Below are 19291 nucleotides of genomic sequence, written 5' to 3'. Positions count from 1 at the left end.
ACAAACACTGTATTCTGAGAACCGTTATTGGTAACGAAAAAGAAAAGGAAAAACGAGTTGCCCAAACGAAAGAGGGCTGGAAAGGACAGAAAAGAAGGAAGGAAAATGGAAAAGGGGGGGAGAGCGGGGAGAGAGAGAGAGAAGGAGAGGACACAGAGAGGAAAAGAGGGTGCTACTACCGGCAAGTCAGGGAAGTGCCGTTGGGGAGTGTACACGCTACCTGCCTATAGACGGGCTGAGTCTTAATGAGCCTGCGCGGCTCTCGAAGAGGCACGGCTTCACAGGCGTGGCTCCTGCGGTGACGGCGCCTGACATGCTGTGAGTAGGCTCTCGTAATCGGAGGTCCAGGACTCTGGACAGGGTCACGGTCAGGATCGCCGCGACCAGCTGGATCAGGGCGGCAGGGTGGGCTGGATCAGCGCGGCAGGGTTGGATGCAGGCAGCCCAGGCAAGGACGCGGGGGGGAAGCGGCAGGGCGGCGGTCAGGGACAAAGGGATGCAGGACAGGCGCGAGGGCGAGCAAGAGCCAGCGAGGGCAGGAGAGCCAAAAGGCAGGCTGGGGCCAGAGCCAAAGAGGGAGGGAAGGAGCATACGAGACAACAAACGCCAGTGAACAGCAGCAAGCCCCTCACGCAGTTAGTTTTTATATCCCCTGCCCCCCCCCCCCCCCCCCCCCAAGTCCGCCCGTTGATAGGAGACCATTGGTCCAATCCAACCTTTCTTTGCTGTCCATTGGTGGAGACCTTTCGCGACCTGATTGGAGAAGCCCCTTTGTAGTGTCTCCCACTGACTGCCTAATCTGAGGTATTCCCAGGAGAAGTCTTCCCACAGACGAGGCTTCCCCCACTCCTGGCTGCTTCCTGCATATTGCAGGTGTACGTTCCCTTCCCCCACATACCTCTGACAATATGGAAAAACCAGGGTTGAGACAAACTAAATTGGCTAAATCAAAACTAAATTGCCTCCTCACACAGACCCAGAAAGAATAGAGGCCATAATTAAACTCCCATGTCTGGTTGTGAAAAAGCAGGCATGAGAATTTCTTGGAGCTGTGGGACTTTGTTGGCTGTGAATTCCTGCATTAGGAGAATTGATTAAGTCTCTGTGACAACCAGCAGTGAAGAGTTAGAGCCTATTGCATGGGGCCCAGTGAGAAATTCTAAAGCAATGAAAAGAGCTTTGGAGCTTTGGCATCTGCTTCAGCTCTTGGGCTCCCAGATTGTATCAAACCCCTTTAATCTGTAAGTACATCAATGTGAGGTATAGCCAGTGGACCTCACCATAAGGCAGTTGTATATTATTTAGTTCAACTAGATCCAGTTGCAGTGGGATCACCAGCCTATACCAAATCACTGGCAGAAACAGCAACAATATTGGAGAAGAGCTGCCCCCTTATCCTGAATTATTCTATAATAGTCCATGTCCCAGGTAGGGTGATTGAGGGATCCTATTAGTTCTCAGTTGCTTCAGGTTTTTGGCATACCATCCCATTGCTCATCACTGGTAAGCCTGGTATTTTCCCTTTCGCCCTTCCAAGCTTGTTTAAAGCTCTATCAACGAGACCTACTAGCTCCTGTGCTAGAACTCCTCTTCTGAGAAAGGTGCATCCCATCAGGTGGCAGTAGACCAGGTGTTTAATAGATCATCCCACAGTCAAAAAACCCCAAAATTTTCCCGGTACACTAGGCTCAGAACCACACATTGACCTGATGCATTCTTATCAATGTTATTCCTTACCAGAAGGATCAAGGAAATCACTACCTGTGCTCTTAATTCCTCAACTAATCATCCCAAGGTATTGAAGTCTCTTTTCATTGCCCTTAGGCTTGTCTTTGTTATTTCATTGCTGCTGGCTTGAACAACCAATAGTGGATAGTAATCAGAGGATCTTACTACACTGGAGGGTTTTCCAGTAATGTCCTTTATCCTTGCCTGCTGAGAGACAGCAGGCATCCCTGTGAGTTGGGTCCAGTCTGCATACCAGGCCCTCTGTTCTCCTTAGAAAGGAGTCTTCTATTACAACTACCCTTCTTTTCCTCTTATTTGGATTCTAATTTGGATTTTCTAGACAGTACCTTATTTTAAACTTCCATCTGGGCTGTACATTATGTACCTGTTTTTCAGGTGGTGTGGGCTGATACCACACCACTACTAAGGTGGTGAAGAGTCCGGAGGGGAAGCCATAGGAGGAGCAGCTGAGGTAACTTGGCTTGTTCAGCCTAGAAGAAGGAGGGGAGATCTCATAGTTGTCTACAGCTTTCTCACAACACAAAGCAGAGGGGCAAGCACTGATCTCTTCTCTCTGGTTACCAGTGACAGGACCTGAAGGAATGGTATGAGGTGGAGGTTTAGGTTAGCTGTCAGGAAAAGGTTTTTCACCCAGAGGGTGGTTGGGCACTGGAACAAGCTCCCCAGGGAAGTGGTCATAGCACCAAGCCTGCCCGAGTTCAAGAATGCTCTCAGACACATGGTATGATCCTTGGGACTGTCCTGTGCAGGGCCAGGAGTTGGACTTTGATGATCCAAGTGGGTCCTTTCCAACTCAGGAAATTCTATTATATCATTGTGCATACTTTCTCTGCTCTTCAGACCCTTTCTTCATATATAAAACATACTGAATCAAGTGATCATCTCTACCCAATAAGTTGGTCTTATCTGGGATATCAGTTCCCGGCATAGCTTTTGATACTGTCTCTCATAGGAGCCTTCTCGACAAAATGTCCACTGTACAGCTGGATAATCATGTTATGCAATGGATGAGAAACTGGCTCACAGGTCAGACACAAAGAGTTATAGGGAAGGAGGTAGCATCAGACTAGTGGCCTCTCTCTAGTGGGGTTTTGCAGGGCTCAATCCCCAGCCCAGTTCTCTTCATTAAGGACTTGGATGCAGGACTTGAGGGAATTTTAAGTAAGTTTGCTGATGACCCTGAACTGGGAGGAGCTATTGACTGCCTTGTGGGCAGAGAGGCCCTGCAGAGAGACCTCGACAAATTAAAGAGCTGAGTAATCAGCAACCATATGAAGTTTAACCAGTCAAGTGCTGGATTCTGCACCTGGGACATGGTGTAAGGCCCCCAAAACTGGCTTGATGAGCTACTTAAAAGGGCTTACTTTTTTTTGAGTACTCAGAGTTAAATGTGTGGGAGATGTACCAACAAAGTATTCTTAAGAGGTCAAAACAACAAAAAAACTTCACTGGCAACTTCAGAAAATCAGAGAACTTTGGCAAAAGTCTAGAGCAGCATTCAATCTACATAAAACATTTTACCAAGCAGTAACTTAGCCCATTCAACTTAGCAAACTACAAGCCTATCTGATTTTAATGTACTAAAAACTCTGAGAACAGGGAATTAGAAGAAGAAGGAGAGAGAGAGAAAAGATACAGAAAAGAACAAATATAGCTACCAGTACTCATTCCAGCAGTGTTCCACTGAGAGAAATTCCAAGAGGAGGTAGGATCAAGTCATGTGCTTGCCTCAAGTCCTGGGTTAAGTACCCCTTGGCTTTCCTGGGCCCTTCCCCGAGGTGGGGCTTCTGGTCATCTGGCTACTCTGGGCCTAGACTGGGGCTCCAGGGGCAGGTTGCAGCCCATTGCCTCCAGAGTGCCAGGTATTGGCAACCACTGTGGGGCTGGAACACAGGTCCAGAGGAGTCGGGTGTGTGGAGCAGGGCATCACCTCATCAAAGCAAGGCCTAACCTTCCCCTTCCTCGACACACGCCTGAAATGTTTTGAGCCCACAGTCTGTGGATGCTAAAAGGCAGGAGCAGAGAAATTTTCCAGCTCTGTAGTTTGTGAAGTTTTTCCTTTCTCATGCTTTAGCTGAGAAACAGAGAAATCCAGCTTCTCACAGCTTCTCTGTGAGAGCTTTCATTCTCATGAGAACTGGATGGATAACATTTTTAAGAATGTAAACCATTTGCACTTGCAAGTTGTTGTGGAAACTGTAGAATTGTTTTCAGTCTTGTGAGAATAATATTTGGAAATGGCTGTCTTACTGCTCAGCTTGTCACCTTGAGAGGTGGTGAGTGAATAAGCCAATCATGTAATTTCTTTATTGCGAACTACACTATAAAAGAGGAGAAATTCATTAAATGAGATCTTAGCTCTGCTTTGGCCATGTCTTTTAACCTGGACCTATGTCGTGATTCACCATTCTCTGGGCAACAGCAGTCCTTCCAGCCTCTCACACATGGCAACAGTGGTTGTGTATATACTGGGGGATGACAGTCTGGAGAGCAGTGCTGCGGAAAGGGACCTTGGAAGATGGTGAGTTGACTATGAGTCAACACTGTGCTTTAGGGGGCAGGAGGGCCAACAGTGTCCTGGGGTGCATTAAGCGCAGAATTGCCAGCCATTCAAAGGAAGTGGTTGTCCTGCTCTACTGTGCTCTGGTGAGGTCTCAGTACTGTGTGCAGTTTTGGGAACCACAATATAAAAAAGACATTAAAGGTATCAGAGAGGTCCACAAGAATGGTGAAAAGTCTGGAGAGAAAGCGTTATGGGAAGCAACTGAGATCACTTGGTTTGTTCACCCTAGAGAAGAGGAAACAGAGGAGAGACCCCATTGTAGTCTTCTGTAGGAGCTTGGGTGGGTTGGACGGTCGGGATGGACGGAGACGAGAGATCTCTGAAGTCAGATCTTGGAACATGCGGTTTATTGCAAAGGGCGTGGGTACAGGTGGCACTGCTTAGAGCTGCCAGCCGCAGCTCGGAGCAGGCCCAAGGTAAGAGCAGAGTAAGTAAGTAAGAAAGAGAGAGAGAGGGCGAGAGAGTAAGTAAAAAGAAGTGAGAGCAAGAGAGCGTAGTCCTCGTTACAATACAATAAATCCTCTTCTGTACTGAATATTCTAATTCTCACTAGCCAATCTAGTACAAGATACAAATCCTATAGCATTTACATACAGCCTATAAGAGTTATTACATTACCATAGAGTGTTACATTTTAACTCCTAAAAACTACTCTTTGGACCCCTTCTGCTGAGCTAGTAGGGTCTGCTCTGACCTTTGGACCTGTCTGCAAGCAGAGGGTATTGTTCAATCAAAAGGGGATTACCTTCAGTCAGCCATACCATTGTTTTCCAGTTGTTCAGTAACTAAGACTTGGTATCTTCAAAGGTGGCCTTCATTTCAATGTCGCTTATAGTTTTCATATTCCCAAAATCTTTTGTTAGGCAATCATATTTATAAGGCTTTCCTGTTTCATCTTCCCCAACAGTCTTCAACATCCTTGCAAAGGAAGTGGAGGGGCAGGTACTCATGACCAGTGACAGGACTTCAGGAAATGGCATGAAGCTGAGTCCGGGGAGATTTAGGTTAGATATCAGGTAAAGGTTTTTGACCCAGAGGATGGTTGGGCACTGGTTTAGGCTCCCTAGGAAAGTGGTCACAGCCCCAAGCCTGTCTGAGTTCAAGAAGCATTTGAACAATACTCTAAGGCAGATGATATGATCCTTGGGACTGTCCTGTACAGGGCCAGGAATTGGACTCAATAATCCTGATGGGTGCCTGACAACTCAGGATATTCTATGATTCTAAATGGCCCTTCAGTTTTAGGGTGTTCCTATTTTGCTGTTAAAATTTTAGGTTAGGAAAATTGGATACACCATTCTCACATCAAATGAGTAGTGGATAACCAACCAGCTGGGCAATAACTGACTTCTGAGAATCCTTTTCTGTACTGGTAATTATTTAAGGACTTGTGCACAAGAATCAATAATCTTGTACTCTCCCCTATGACAATCATCTTAGCCTTAATTCTGCTATGTTTGTTACTTGTGATAATGTGGTATGTAAGGGTAGTGGTTAAATATCTTGAAAGGTTTTTCTTTTTCCTTTTCATGAATTAGCAGGTATGCTTAATTAAAAGGAAGTGAAGACTGTTAAGGATTATACCTAGTGCAGGTAGTGGGGCATGCAATTTACAGCTTGTGCCATGGGTGTGGGGAAAAAGAGAGCCCCAGGCAACAAGAAATGACCTGGTGCAGACCATTTGCATAAAAATGGGCATGGGGACCTGGGCCATAGTCCAATGAGGGGAGGAGGGTCAGAGTGGCTGGTCACCCAGAGACTCTTGCAGAAGCCAATGAAGGATGAGAACCTCAGAATAAATATCAGCGTTGAAATGGATGGACTGTAAGGGTATAAAAGCCCACAGATTTCTTTCTTGGGATACTTCCTTGGAGGCACCCAGCTTCAGCTGTCATAATGTTGACCACCATGGGAGCCAGATGTGCTATGGGAAACCTTGGGACAAGCTGGTGAGGGAAATAGTTTCTGACTGATTGTGATGTATGTAGTGAGTCAAGTGGGGTGCTGTCAATTCACAGGAGCTGTCCTCTGCAAAGGGGCTTCAGTCCCAACAATGAAAGTCTTGGATGGTTGGAGTGTAGTGGCTCCTGGATGGTTAGGCAGAAAAGTTTCCTAAACAGTTGTCTAAAGAACAGAAACAGCCATAACATTACAGGCCCTTGAATAATAAAATTGTATTGATGTTGTGTTTATTTCTGCTGTTGTTGTGTAGTCATTACTTGGCTTTGGACTACCTGGTGTGAAAAGTTTTATTTCTAGCTGTTGTAGCACAGGGCTCGGCACAGAATCTCAAGGCTACCTGTAACTCTGGATAAATATAGTTCTTGCACATTAGGTAGCTGCTGACATTTAAGAGGAAAGAAGAGTATGGAGTTTTCCTGATTACCTGGGAAAAATCCTCACGGTCTGAAAATAATTATGGAATGGAAATGAGGATTATTGCTGATCTTCTGTCTTTGTACCATTTAGACCGTGTGAAAATAAGATATTTAAGACAATCAGCAAAAAAATGCTGCTGGCTCCTGTCCATAGCAGCAGATATTGCTGCTTCTGACAGGATAGTTTTTTGTGTTTTATTCTCATGAGGCATGGGATAACAGCTCTTCTGGTTGGTTTTGTCTTGTGTATTTAGTGTGTGTTGCCTCAAAAAGTAATCCTTAATCCATGTATTAGGTCCACTGGATAATTGATCTGAAAGCTGGGAAAATATTAGAAAATTTTACCTGTATAGTCCCTAATTAAAATCAGTTGCTAACTTCAGAGATACCCCATTTTTCAGATTTTTAAAAGATTTTGTGTATTGCTACAAAGTCCTTGGAGAAAGACTACTAGCAGAGTTGGTTTGTATTCCTATTTTGGAACGTGGTAAGATTAATATGTGCTGCACCTCTGTTGTGGGAAATAATGTGTGAAATAATAATGTGTGAAATCTGTTGTGGGAAATTATGTGTGTGAAATAATAATCAGAATTTCAGTACTTAGCTGTTCTTATTTGGGTCTGCTAGCTCAGTCATGTATCATTCTATGATACTTGAAAATTAGACTATGACAGAGGTGTTCAGTATGGTAGTACTGCTGGGATTTTCAGAAGTGCCTGATTTATTCAGAAACTCTTTAGAAATATTTGAAAATGTGAAACAGACTCTTTACGAAATTTAAGTTATGTAAGTCTCGTGAGGCAGGGAGGACATCTGACTGAAGGATGCTACTTGTACTTTGTCGGTGGAACTAGGCTTACAAATAAGGATGGATTCTCTGAGTAACATGCGAGAGCCACTTGATGGCACTTCTAAATAAATGTAAAAAAAAATCCATAGAAATGTTTTGGCATTTGAATATCTACTGTGAGAAGCTGAAGGTTTGACAGAAAAGAATTGTATTTTTGGGTACTAATCCTGCAGTGATCTCTTTTATCTGTAGTTTAACCACTATTAACTGTAGTCAAAAGAATGTCAATGATGAGTATTGTATTGATTTGGTACTTTGTTTTTTAGCCAGATCTTTGGCTAAAGAGCCACACCAACACATACTAAGCTACAACCTAAACGTGATACGGAGAGGATGTTTTTTGTAGAGGTATGAAAGCTTCATGTTCTGTAATAAAATATTTTTATGGGAAGCATTACCGTTTTGCATTTGGAATGACCCTAATGTTTATGCTTCTTTCCACTTCAAACTTTTTTTCAGGTTTTCAGGCTTATTCCCAAACTGTGGTCATGCAAAGGTAAAATGATAGAGGACCACCTTTTTTTTTCAGAATTCTGACACACTGGGCAATAAGCCTATGAATTTATTTTCCTTGTCACTCTTGATTTTTCAGGGTCTAAATCACAAAAATGCTCGTGGAGCCCCATTATCGGTGGGCTGACTGGCAACCTCAAGGAAAGGCGAAAGCTGGCCATTATCAATGACCCTAGACCTCCTGAAGAAATTTTAGCAGATGAACTACCGCCAGTGGACAGTCCTGAGGCACTGGTGAAAACATCTTTCAGGTCTGACCGATATGGGTTTACTTAGTTTATCTTTGAGAGGATGTCTTTTTAAGATTAAATCTGCAGTGTGGGTTTGGTGGCAGAAATTGGTACTGAAAGATTCTGTAATGCTGCATATATTTGTACTGAAAAAGAATGGAAAAAGAAATCCATAAATAATATTGACTGCATTTGCCTTTAATTTCTCACACTTCATTACCCTCCCTAGAAGATTATTTACTAGGCAGAAAGTCTGTAACTGGTCAAAATAATCACCAAAACCAGCTCATTATATGAAGATGTCTTTGAAGGTTGGTATTGTTTCATTTGATGGTTGGTATTGTTTGATTTGAAAGCGATTTAATGATGAATAAATTGCACTTTAGGTCAGATGATGTGCTTCATTGATGCAAGGGTGAGTTAGAGCTTTTCCTGTTGATGTAATGTCTTGAGAACTGTCTAGCATTAATATATGAAGGGGAAGAACTCTGAGCAGGGGCTTGCAAAAAAGTGATTTCTGCTATTGTGTAGTGAAATATCTATGTTTTTGAAGTGTGATATATACATATGTGTGTGTGTATATATATGTCTATCTGTGTTTCCCACTCTTTTATTTAATGCTGTCTATGTACAGTTGCCATATGTTTCTTGGAAATGTTTTCTGAAAATGTTTCTCTCAAAGTGAGGTAAAATAGAGAACCCATAGGGCATACAATGGATTTTTGACTGAGATGTGAAAATTGGTGCACCCAGAAAAAGCAAAGAGAGTGGCAGAAGTGGTTTTTCAAAATGTTTTTGAGAATATTTTTTGGTTGTTGAAAAACTGTGATCTACTTTTCTTTTGTATTAAACGTACCAATTTTTTAAAAAAATATTCCTTGATTTGGATAAATTTTTATGACTATAGTGATTTTGATTATACCTGGTCTGTGAAACTTACTTCACTCTTCATATAATTATTATTTTGAAGTACTTGATTGAGTCATTATATTAGGTAGCAATTTCAGATATTTGTTCATACTGCTTGATGTTTAAAAGCGTAATACCATAAATTGAGTTTATGCCAGTCTATATAAATAACCCTGTAATTTCATAGTGGATTTTCATTCTTTAATATTCACATTTAAATGATTCAGGACAAGGGGCTCAGAACCTGGATCCTCCACTTATGATGGCCTGTGGTATTTAATGACTTTAAAAACTTTGTATCTCTGATACTTAAAATCTATAATTTCAAGAGATGTATTTGTCAGTTTTACTTCTCATAACAATATCTGGGTAGCAGCATTCCTTACCTTGCCATTGTCAATATAATTTTAAACATTTAATGCAGCAAAATAGTGTCACAGCTTTTCAAATTGTATAGCATAATAAGGACTAATGAATTGGAAAATGTAATTTAGGAAAACAGTTTTGCTAATACAGTTTAAAAGGCTTTATAAACATCACAGAAGCTTCGTATTGTGTCAATATAGATATTACTGTATAATGTGGCATTTTGGGGAGTTTTATAGATGGCAATCCAGATAAATTGTTGTTACAAAATAAATAGTAAATGCCTAGTTTTCTAGAGAAATGAAGCCCTGTGTTTGCTTAATAGCTTTGCAGAGGAGTGGAAGATAAGAGGGTTGTCTTGGTTTGAAAGGTGTCTACCAAGGAAGGCAGGAGCCTCCCTTGGAATGGAAGGCATGACTCCCTTCTTTCCAAATAATTGTAAGTTTGAAATTAAGGAGCTTTCAGGCAAAGATATGGAAAAAGGAATAACAGGTCTTTACTAATCTATATATCTGTATAACAAGGCAAACAAACAACAACAGGAGCAACAACAAACCAAACCAGAAACCCAGTACCAGCCTTCTCTTGGCTGTCAGGCCCTTTCCTCTTTGCTGTAGTCACGGCCACAGCCGGCAGGGGCGCTTGTGGCTCCCGGATGGGCAGGGCAGGTGCGATGATTCCCCCGCGGCTGCAGGGGGCGCTGTGGCACGAGTTCAGCCACCTTCTCCACGTGGTTAATGGCAGGTGTGCCAGTGGAAGAGATTGAAAATGGGCTTCCTTTACAAACCCATAGGGACAGCCGATCCTGGTGTCCCTCCGGATGGCAAAATGGACTGTAGCAGGAACCTCAGAGCAGCAGCTGGAACAGCAGAGGTGGGCACACCTGGGGTAGTAAAAGTAGATGCAGCAAAAACTCTGCAGCTGTAGCAAGAGATTCAAGGGTGTCCCAGCCGGGAGGAGGTGTGGGGTTACAGTGTAGCAAAAAACCCGGCTGAGAAGTGGTGGGGTTGGGTTGCAGCAGCTGGGTTCCCGAACACAGCTGGGAGAGGCTCTCTCGGAGCGGGGCTCGGGGTCTCTGTTTTTCCCTGAGGCACCCAAGCAGATGCTGAGGGTCCTTTCCAGTGAGATAGGGTGTTAATAAGATCCCAGTCCAATAGTGGCTCTTATGAGCAGAGCTTCACTCATGGTAGTAGAAGACAGCAGGAGGTGGAACCCCACAGTGGTAGTGAATTCTTTCCACAGCAACTGCAGCCTGTTACCCTTTGATCCCAAAAGCTAGAGAGAGAGGAGCTGAGCCCAGCCCCTCACCCCCCTGCCAAAATCTTGCAGTATCTCTCCCTTCCCAAGAGAATACCCCTCAGCTATGAGAGTGCAGCCACCTGCACCCCTCCCCCCACCTTGGCCATGTCTTTTGTCTCTTAGGTATCCATCATTATTGTCTCTTAACAAAAAATGGGACAAAATTCCCTGAGAGAAAGAAAAAAAAAAAAAAAAGGAAAAATCCTAACCTCCAGCAAGAGTACATTGTAATTACTGTCTAAATAAAACCAAAAATGCTACAGTGTTTTTATTTGGTTTTATTTGGTTTGTTAGCTTGATATTATGGTGCTAATTGGGGCTTAGGAGGCAGTAGCATCTTTGGTATGAAGGGTTGTATGTTTGATTCACTGGGGTCTTATGTGTGTCATGATCTTTAAGTGCTTCCTTGACTGTTGTGTATGAATGCCAGTGATTGCCTGGTAGGCAAGGGCTTTCCTTGTTTCTTATTTACTAGACGTTAGGGGAAGATCTTGCTGCCCTGGTGCCTTTTGGGAAAATAAATGTGTTTTACAAGTTGTCCAGTCTAGCATGTCTTAATTAGGAATCTGATGACTGAATCTTGGGGTAGGGATGGGGGTGGTGTTGAGCTTAGATGAACTACTTTCACAGAAAGAAGAACCAAAGCTTGTTTTTGAATATGACTGCAAAAAACTGTGGAATGTAGCAATTCCCTTACTGTATCTGATTCACTGCTGTTAAAGCAGTATATGGCAACACTACTCCTTTCATGCACAGTTAAGGAAATGTCTCTCCAATGTTAAAATGAGTCACACTTTCTTGTGATTTTCTATGCTTTAAATGACTATATATAAGCAGCATGAAATCCCAGTTGCCACATCTTGTATTAGATCTTGTTTTCTACTGTGCATTTATCTTCTGTAGCTTGGAAAATTATGAAGAGGTCAATATTTGATTCTATCAACATCCAGATATGAGCTTGAAGCACATTTAAACATAAAAGAAGGAATGTGGTTATTTCAATGCTTTCAGGTATACTTTTCCTGCAGTAAGAATCCATTATAATCCAGATGTAAAGCAAAAACCAAATTAAATCAGCCTTCTTTTTACATCCCAAATACACATGGTGCATGGTCTTTTAATAATTAGAAATGTTCTGATGGTCTTGATTTTTTTTTGGTATAATTATTTTACTATCTCTTTTCTGAAAGAGATTGTAGTATATACTTGTTTGCCATAATGTACTGAGTTAGCAGTTACAAGTAATTTTTTGTCCTGACTGGTTATACTAGTGCAGTGCTTAAAATACAGATTTTAAAATCCCTTCTCACTGGCATTTGGTCTATTTGTCTATTAAAGACAGCACAGGTCCAAATTTGAATTATATTTGAAAATACAGTGGAATTGTGGTGGTTTATCCCTTTTTGACAAGGGAAAAAATGTAATTGGAGACGTAGAAGTGATTAGCCTCTTGGTCCACTCTTAATGCAACCAATCTGACACATCATTTTCTTTGCACAAATACGCAAGTTCACTGCTACAGGAGCTATGATCATTGTAATATTTTAACAGCTGTGCAAGGTTGTGAATTGATGCCCAGAAATATTCATATGGACTTCTCAGGGCTGTGTAATCTGGATATTGGCTGGAGATATCAGTGGTTACCTACACTGAAGTCTGTAACTCTCCTCCTAAATCTGCTTTTTGATCTGCTAGATCGCTGTAATGTGCAGTATAGATAAGAATTAACAGCGGTTAAAGAGGCTGTATAACAAATGTATAGGCTGCTTTAACTGGTGTGTGCTAGTCCTTGGAAGCACTACCCAAGCAGGCATTTTGATAATGCTGGGCTGGCAACCACCAGGGGGAGCATAGAAACAAAAAACAGTTTTGGGTACTGTTCTGCAAATGTCACCTATATGTTTATGCAAGCTCTTTGTGTTAGACAATACAAGAGAAACTGCTGCTTTTGTCACCAGACTACTGCCTGGATGATTCAAAGGTTCACAAGTGGATGGCACTGCTTTAGCTGAAAATTTCACATGCCCAAGATGTTATGATTTCTCCTAGACTTGTTTTGATGTGTAGGAGAGATTCAGTGTTATTTTGTGTCTGGAGACCTGGAACGCTGCATTGAGATATATGACTGTGATGGTGCTTATGGGATATGATGACTGTGCTGGATCTTGTGACAGAAGATACCATGATACAAGCTGACTGAGATGTCCAGGGCAGAATGAATATGCTGATCTGTAAAAAAACCAAACAATGTTCAGAGTGGCCTCCCTGTCCTTGGTCCACGGCCTGCGTTGACAGGTAAAATTGGTCTGGAATCTTGGAGCAGTTCAGTTGGCTATATCTAGTACTTGGGGCCTTGAGGTGGCAATGTTAGTGACAAATCAGGGTAGCAGGCAGCAGGTGAGGCAAAGACCCTCTGTCTTACACCAGACAAGCCTTATTGGATACCTATGCAGCTATGCTGTACCAGGAAGTGATGCATATTGTCTGTTACCAAGGCCATAAGACCTTGGAGCCAGAAAGGCAGATTCAGTTCCTTCAAGGTCAGACTGTTTTTCAGCTCAAGACTTGCATATGTTCTTAATTTCTTTTGCCTTTCAAAAGAGTTCCAGTTTTTTACTTGAGGCTTGTAATACCCCTGCTTACCTTAACAGTTGCTTTTCCTATGTCAGCTGCAAAGTTTATGTTTCCAGTTTGTTTTGCTTTTCTTATCAGCTTCTGTTCTGCTTTATGGTTTTAAATCTCACTGGCAGCTAATCTTTCCGTATTTCTGATTTGGTTGTGGGTGATGTAAACTCTTGCTTCTGGCCACTTGGTCTACAGCATAGAGGTGATACTGCAGTGCTCCAAATGTGAAGATAATTCAGTCATAACACCATGTGCTGGGAGTCAGCCCATGAGCCTCAAACATGTGGCTGTACCAATGCATGCAGCATGAAAAAAACCGAGGGAGCTTGGAGCTTGAGCATGTTGCTAGAAGGCATGACCTCATTGTCATTACTAAAATTTGATGGGATGAATCCTGTGACTGGAGCATGGCTGCAGGATGTTCAGAAGGGACTGGAGAGGAAGGAGGGGCAAAGGTGTTACCATCTACATCAAGGGATGGATGGAATATAAAGAGCTCTCTCTGAGGAACAGCCATGAGCTGGTCTAAAGCATATGAGTAAAAATCAGAGACTGAGTCAACAAAGGGAACCTTGTGGTTGGTGTCTACCATAGCCCACCTGATCAAGGGAATTCTATTGATGGAGCCTTCTTGCTCCAGCAACAGGAGGCATCGTACTCGCAGGCTCTCATCCTTCTGAGGGACTTCAACCACTCTGACATATGCTGGAAAAGTAGCACAGGAAATTCTTGGAATGCATAGGGCATAACTTCTTAAGTCAGGTAATAGACAGTCTTACCAGTGGGATGGTGATACTGTACCTGATGGCCATCAATGCAAGTGAGTTATTGGGGATGTCAAGATTGGAGTCACTCAGCTGCAGTGATTGTGTGCTGGTGAAGTCTGCAGTCCTGAGGGATATGGGTCAGGCAAAGAGTTAAGTCAGGACCCTGGAATTTAGGAAAGCAAACTTACAGCTCTTCAAGGAGTTAGTCAATAGGATCACATGGGAAACTGCCCTCATGGAAAAGGGAGCAGAACAGAGTTGGCAGATGTTTTAAGGATGCCTTCCATAGAGCACAAGACCTCTTGATCATTAGGTGCAAGAGATAGGGCAAGGAAGGCAAGAGACCAGCATGGCTGAGTCAGGACCTGCTGGTCCAACTAAACAGCAAGAAGTATATGCACAGGCAGGGAAAGCAAGGACAGGTATCCTGGGAAGAGTACGGGAATACAGCCCAGTTTTGTAAGGATGAGGTGAGGAAGGCTAAAGGTGAAGCTGGACCTGAACTTGGCCAGGTAAAGAATAAAAAGAAGAGCTTCTACAGGTATGAGAGCCAGAAAAGAAAAGTCAAAGAAGGTAAGCAAGGTTGGCAAACTGGTAACAGTGGACAAAGTGAAGGCTGGGGCACTCAAAAACTTTATTGTCTCAGTCTGCAATGGCAATGTCTCTTCCCACATCTCTTGAGTGGATGAACTATTAGATGGGGACTGGGGAAGGAAGGCATTTCCCACTGTAAATGAAGATTGCTAAGTTCATGACCACCTGAGGAACCTGATTGTACTTAAGTCCATGGGACCTAGTGAGACACATTGCAAGAGTTGGCTGATGTAGTTGCCAAGCCAACTCTCCATGATATTCAAGAAGTTGTGGTAGTCAGGTGAAGACCCTGCTGACTGGAAAAAGAGATACATTGTATTCATCTTTAAAAAAGGTAGAAAGGAGGATCCTGGGAACTACCAACCTGTCAACCTCACCTCTGAGGTTGGGAAGATCATGGAACAGATCTTCCTAGAAGCCATGCTAAGGCACATGAAAGGGAGGTCAGTTGAGTCAACCAGCGCAGTTTCACCAAAGTAAAGTCCTGCCTGGTCTAGAAACCTAGTGACTTTCTATGATGGAATGATTACATCAGTGGGCAAGGGAAGGGATCTAATCTGGATTTAGGGAAAATCTGTCTGGATTTATTTAAGGCCTTTGATATGGTTTCCCACAACATCCTCTCTCTAAGTTGGAGAGAGATGGATTTGATGGGGGACTGTTCACTGGAGGAGGAATTGGTTGGACAGTCACATCCACAGAATAGTGATCAACAGCTTGGGGACTTATTACCGCAGGCCTGGTTCCTACGGTATGTCACTGTGTCCCGCAGCCATAGGGAGGAGGAGGAGGAGAAGATCCAGCAGGCAGGAATTGTGCAGCAAGATTGATTGATTGAATTATTTTACAAACTCTTTTATAGACTTTTTTTCTTCATAGTCTAATTGGACAAAGGACCAGCCACCCCTTGGGTGAATGTCCTAAAACATTCATTGTCAAAATATTTTCCTACTATACCATAAACAAGACTTTTCAAGGTTGCAGGTGTCTGAGTTGTTTACATTCCCTGCCACCTCTTCTGTGAGAGAGAAAAGTCTCTCACGGACTTAGAAAATAGCAAGAAAATCCTCTCTAACAGCATTTTTGTACCTACAGGGACTCAATGTGAACCCCTGAGGGAGGCGTCTGTATTGGGACCAGTGCTACTTAATGTCTTTATCAGAGATATAGACAAAAGGGTTGAGTGCACCCTCAGCAAATTTGCAGGTGACATCAGATCAAGTGGTTGGTTCATCTAAAGTACCAGAGGCATCTGGACAAAGAAATGAGAAATTGAGAAATGGGCCCATGGGAACCTCATGAGGTTCAACAAACTCAATGCGAGGTTCTGCACCTGGCTCAGGGCAACTCCCATACAGGCTGGAGGATGAAGAAATTGAGAGCAGCCTTGCAGAGAAAGACTTGGGGAAGTTCTGGTGGATAAGAGGCGAAACATGAGCCACCAGAAGGTGCTCACAGCCCAGAAAGCTGTGTCCTGGTCTGAATCAAAAGACCATAGCCAAATGGTTGAGGGGGATGATTCCACTCCCCTACTCCACTCTGATGAGACCCCACTTGGAGTATTGTGTCCAATTCTAGAGTTCTCAAACACAAGAAAGAATTGGCCTGTTGGAGCAGGTCCAGAGGAGGGCCCCAACAATGATCAGAGGGATGGAACACCCCTCCTGTGAGAAAAGGGTGAAAGAATTGGAGCTGTTCAGCCTGGAGAAAAGAAGGCTCCAGAAACACTTCACCATGACCTTACAGTACTTAAAAGGGGTTTAAGAAAGATAGGGACACACTTTTCAATAGGGCCTCGTGCTATAGGACAAGGGGATTGGTTTTAAACTGAAGGAGGGTCAACTTAGATTAGCTAGAAGGAAGAAAATTTTTTTACTATGCAAATGGTGAAACACTGGAACAGGTTGCCTAGAGAGATAGTAGATGCCTCATCCCTAGAAACGTTTAAGGTCAGGTTGGACTGGGTTCTGAGCAACCTGGTTTAGTTGAAGATGTTCTTGGGGCTGGACTAGATGACCTTTAGGAAGTCTCTTCCCACTCACACTATTTTATGATTCTATGGTTTAATGTTATATGGGAATAACAGCTATGAGCCTTACTTCACTTTCTTGTCTGAGTCATAGCAAGAGCCTATCCCCAGTCACTTGACAGAAAGGGACCTGCAGGACTCCTGCTTTACCACCTCTCACATTTTGACAATCTTTGAGCATCAAAGCTTGTCTGAGGCTACTTAAACCAATATGTGGGGTCTGAAAATTGGAGAGGGAGGTCATGTTGTGCAGTACAGCTTTGACTATGCAAAGAACAGTTGTTTAAGGCTAATTGATGGATAGAATTAAGCCCACATTCCCTCCTTGCTGGGTCTTAATATTTGTTTACTGCCTGTTTTATTTGTATTTAAAAAAACCCAACACACACACACAAATAAGAGAAATGAATTTCACTTTTCCTAACTTGTTAAAATAATAAAATCACTGCAGAAGGCTGAACATGTGAAGTACACTTTCTTGTATTTTAAACTCATCTACAACAGATCCAGTTCTCATTTATCATTAAAACATTGTTTGTCTCTCCTCCTTTTAATCATGTCTCCCTTTTAGATTCATGTTATGCCTTGTGAGAACTATGTGCCCATTTTGTTGTAGATTGAGATTTACAAGTCAGAAGGGGAATGATAAGAGGAGAAAGACTGTTCAAAGGCTGCATTTTCTCCTTATCTTTGTGTGTATCCGCATGATGTCCAAAAAGAAGGTGCTTTTTCAGGCAGTTGAAAGAGATATATATGTATCTTCTTTATTTTAATATCACTGTCTTCTTGTACTTCATAGGATAGATGTATTATTAATGATAAGGCAAGACAGTGACTTGTGAGTGTTATAACAGAACTGTGCCTCTGAATAGCAGGGAACAAATCCACTTCTGAAATGGAAACAACAGTTTGAGCTGAAGCTCCATGGATAAACAAAGTCCAGAAGGTCCTAGTTTGAGGACTGACCAATGCCTGTCCTTGACCACACTTCTCTGCCCTGATGTATGTGAACTGAATCTTGTACCATAATGAACTCTGAGCATTTGTTTTGTAGTTATGCAAGATTACCAGTTCCGATTTTGTCAGCATCAGATCATCTGCAGTTCTTGACATGGATAGACTGCATTGAGACCTGACACACACAGAGGGTGGATATATTTTTAAAGCCAAACGTATACCTGTACAAACATGTGAATCTTAAATGTCTGTGTGACATTCATGTCTACAAGGCTGTTCCAGGGACTGTGAGTTGCCTGGCTTACTCAATTTACCAGCCTAGTCTTCCCTTCAGATTTACAGAAGAAACTACATATGGATGGGGAGTTGTGTATAGGAAAATACATGATTTTAAGGATAGTCTTTATCCTGATAAGGAAGTGTTTAATGAAGTATTGTTTAGTTATCTCCACCATGAGAGATTAATAGCCTCTATACACTAATACCAAACTGATATTTGTTGCAATTCCTGTTGCCATAATTTTTAGACTGGTTTTGTAAGGAAAATTGACTATCCTTTTCCTAACGAAATTTCTGTATGTGTATCCCATTAACTTTTTAGACATAGCTGAACTTGATCAGTAGCTTAGCAGAATGGTAGACATCTCAAAGGTCATATGCCATGACCTCTTCCCCTCCTGTAATGTGGTTATATCCAGCGCAGTATTTTTGTGCACATGCAGAGTTCCAGGCTTTTCCGATGTGAAGTGACTCCAATGAAGTGTCCCGGAATGGGAAGGACCAGCTGAGTTTTCAGGAAAATAACAATATGGGCTGGAGGCCACCTGGCCTATTCTTCCAGCCTGTGATCTGCACTAAAAAGGCACTTGGGAGGAAGGGATGTGAGTTCTGGAACAGATATGTTGTCCTGATGTGTGTGCATGTCCTGTGCACCCTAAGGTCCTTGCCCTGTTATTAAATCAAGACTGCCACATTTATATTTCATTCTCAGTGAGCAAATGGGATAGGAACTTTCTTACTCTTGGCAGTCAGAGAGTGTGATGAGTGGAGATAAAAGTCTTTTGCTGAAACTTTGAGTTCTTTAAATTGTTGTAGTGGTTTGGTCCAAGATACTCATTACTGTATATCTTCTGTGAGATAAGAATTAGGAGAAACTCAAAGCAGGCACCAAACTTGAAAGAATATAAAGAAGTTTATTAACAGACCTAAAAGAAGAAAAAAAAATACCACACCTTCTGTAGTGGTTTGGTCTAAAACACTCATTACTGTTTATCTTCTGTGAGATAAGAATTAGGAGAAACGCAAAGCAGGCACCAAACTTGAAAGAATATAAAGAAGTTTATTAACAGACCTAAAAGAAGAAAAGAAAAAAAAAAAAAAAAATTATACCACCTTCAGAACTCTCCTCCTCCCCCCACCTTCCTCCCTTCTCCCACTGACAATGTAAAAAGACAACCCTTAA

The 19291-nt window shown here is 42.5% G+C and overlaps 1 protein-coding gene across 10 annotated transcripts in view; it reads left to right on the top strand.

Moving 5' to 3' along the window:
• PDE1C (phosphodiesterase 1C) overlaps positions 1 to 19291 on the top strand; it is a 417412-nt gene that overhangs the window by 38587 nt on the left and 359534 nt on the right. For all 10 annotated transcript variants that reach the window (XM_069007856.1, XM_069007860.1, XM_069007858.1 and 7 more), the window contains exon 3: positions 8133 to 8304. In XM_069007856.1, coding sequence (XP_068863957.1) covers positions 8133 to 8304 — 172 coding nt within the window. The remainder of the gene's footprint in view (positions 1 to 8132; positions 8305 to 19291) is intronic.

Source organism: Aphelocoma coerulescens, chromosome 2 (assembly GCF_041296385.1).
Source record: "Aphelocoma coerulescens isolate FSJ_1873_10779 chromosome 2, UR_Acoe_1.0, whole genome shotgun sequence".
Classification (NCBI taxonomy): domain Eukaryota; kingdom Metazoa; phylum Chordata; class Aves; order Passeriformes; family Corvidae; genus Aphelocoma; species Aphelocoma coerulescens.
The sequence above is the reverse complement of the archived record's forward strand: the minus strand, read 5'-3'. Positions and strand labels throughout refer to the sequence as shown.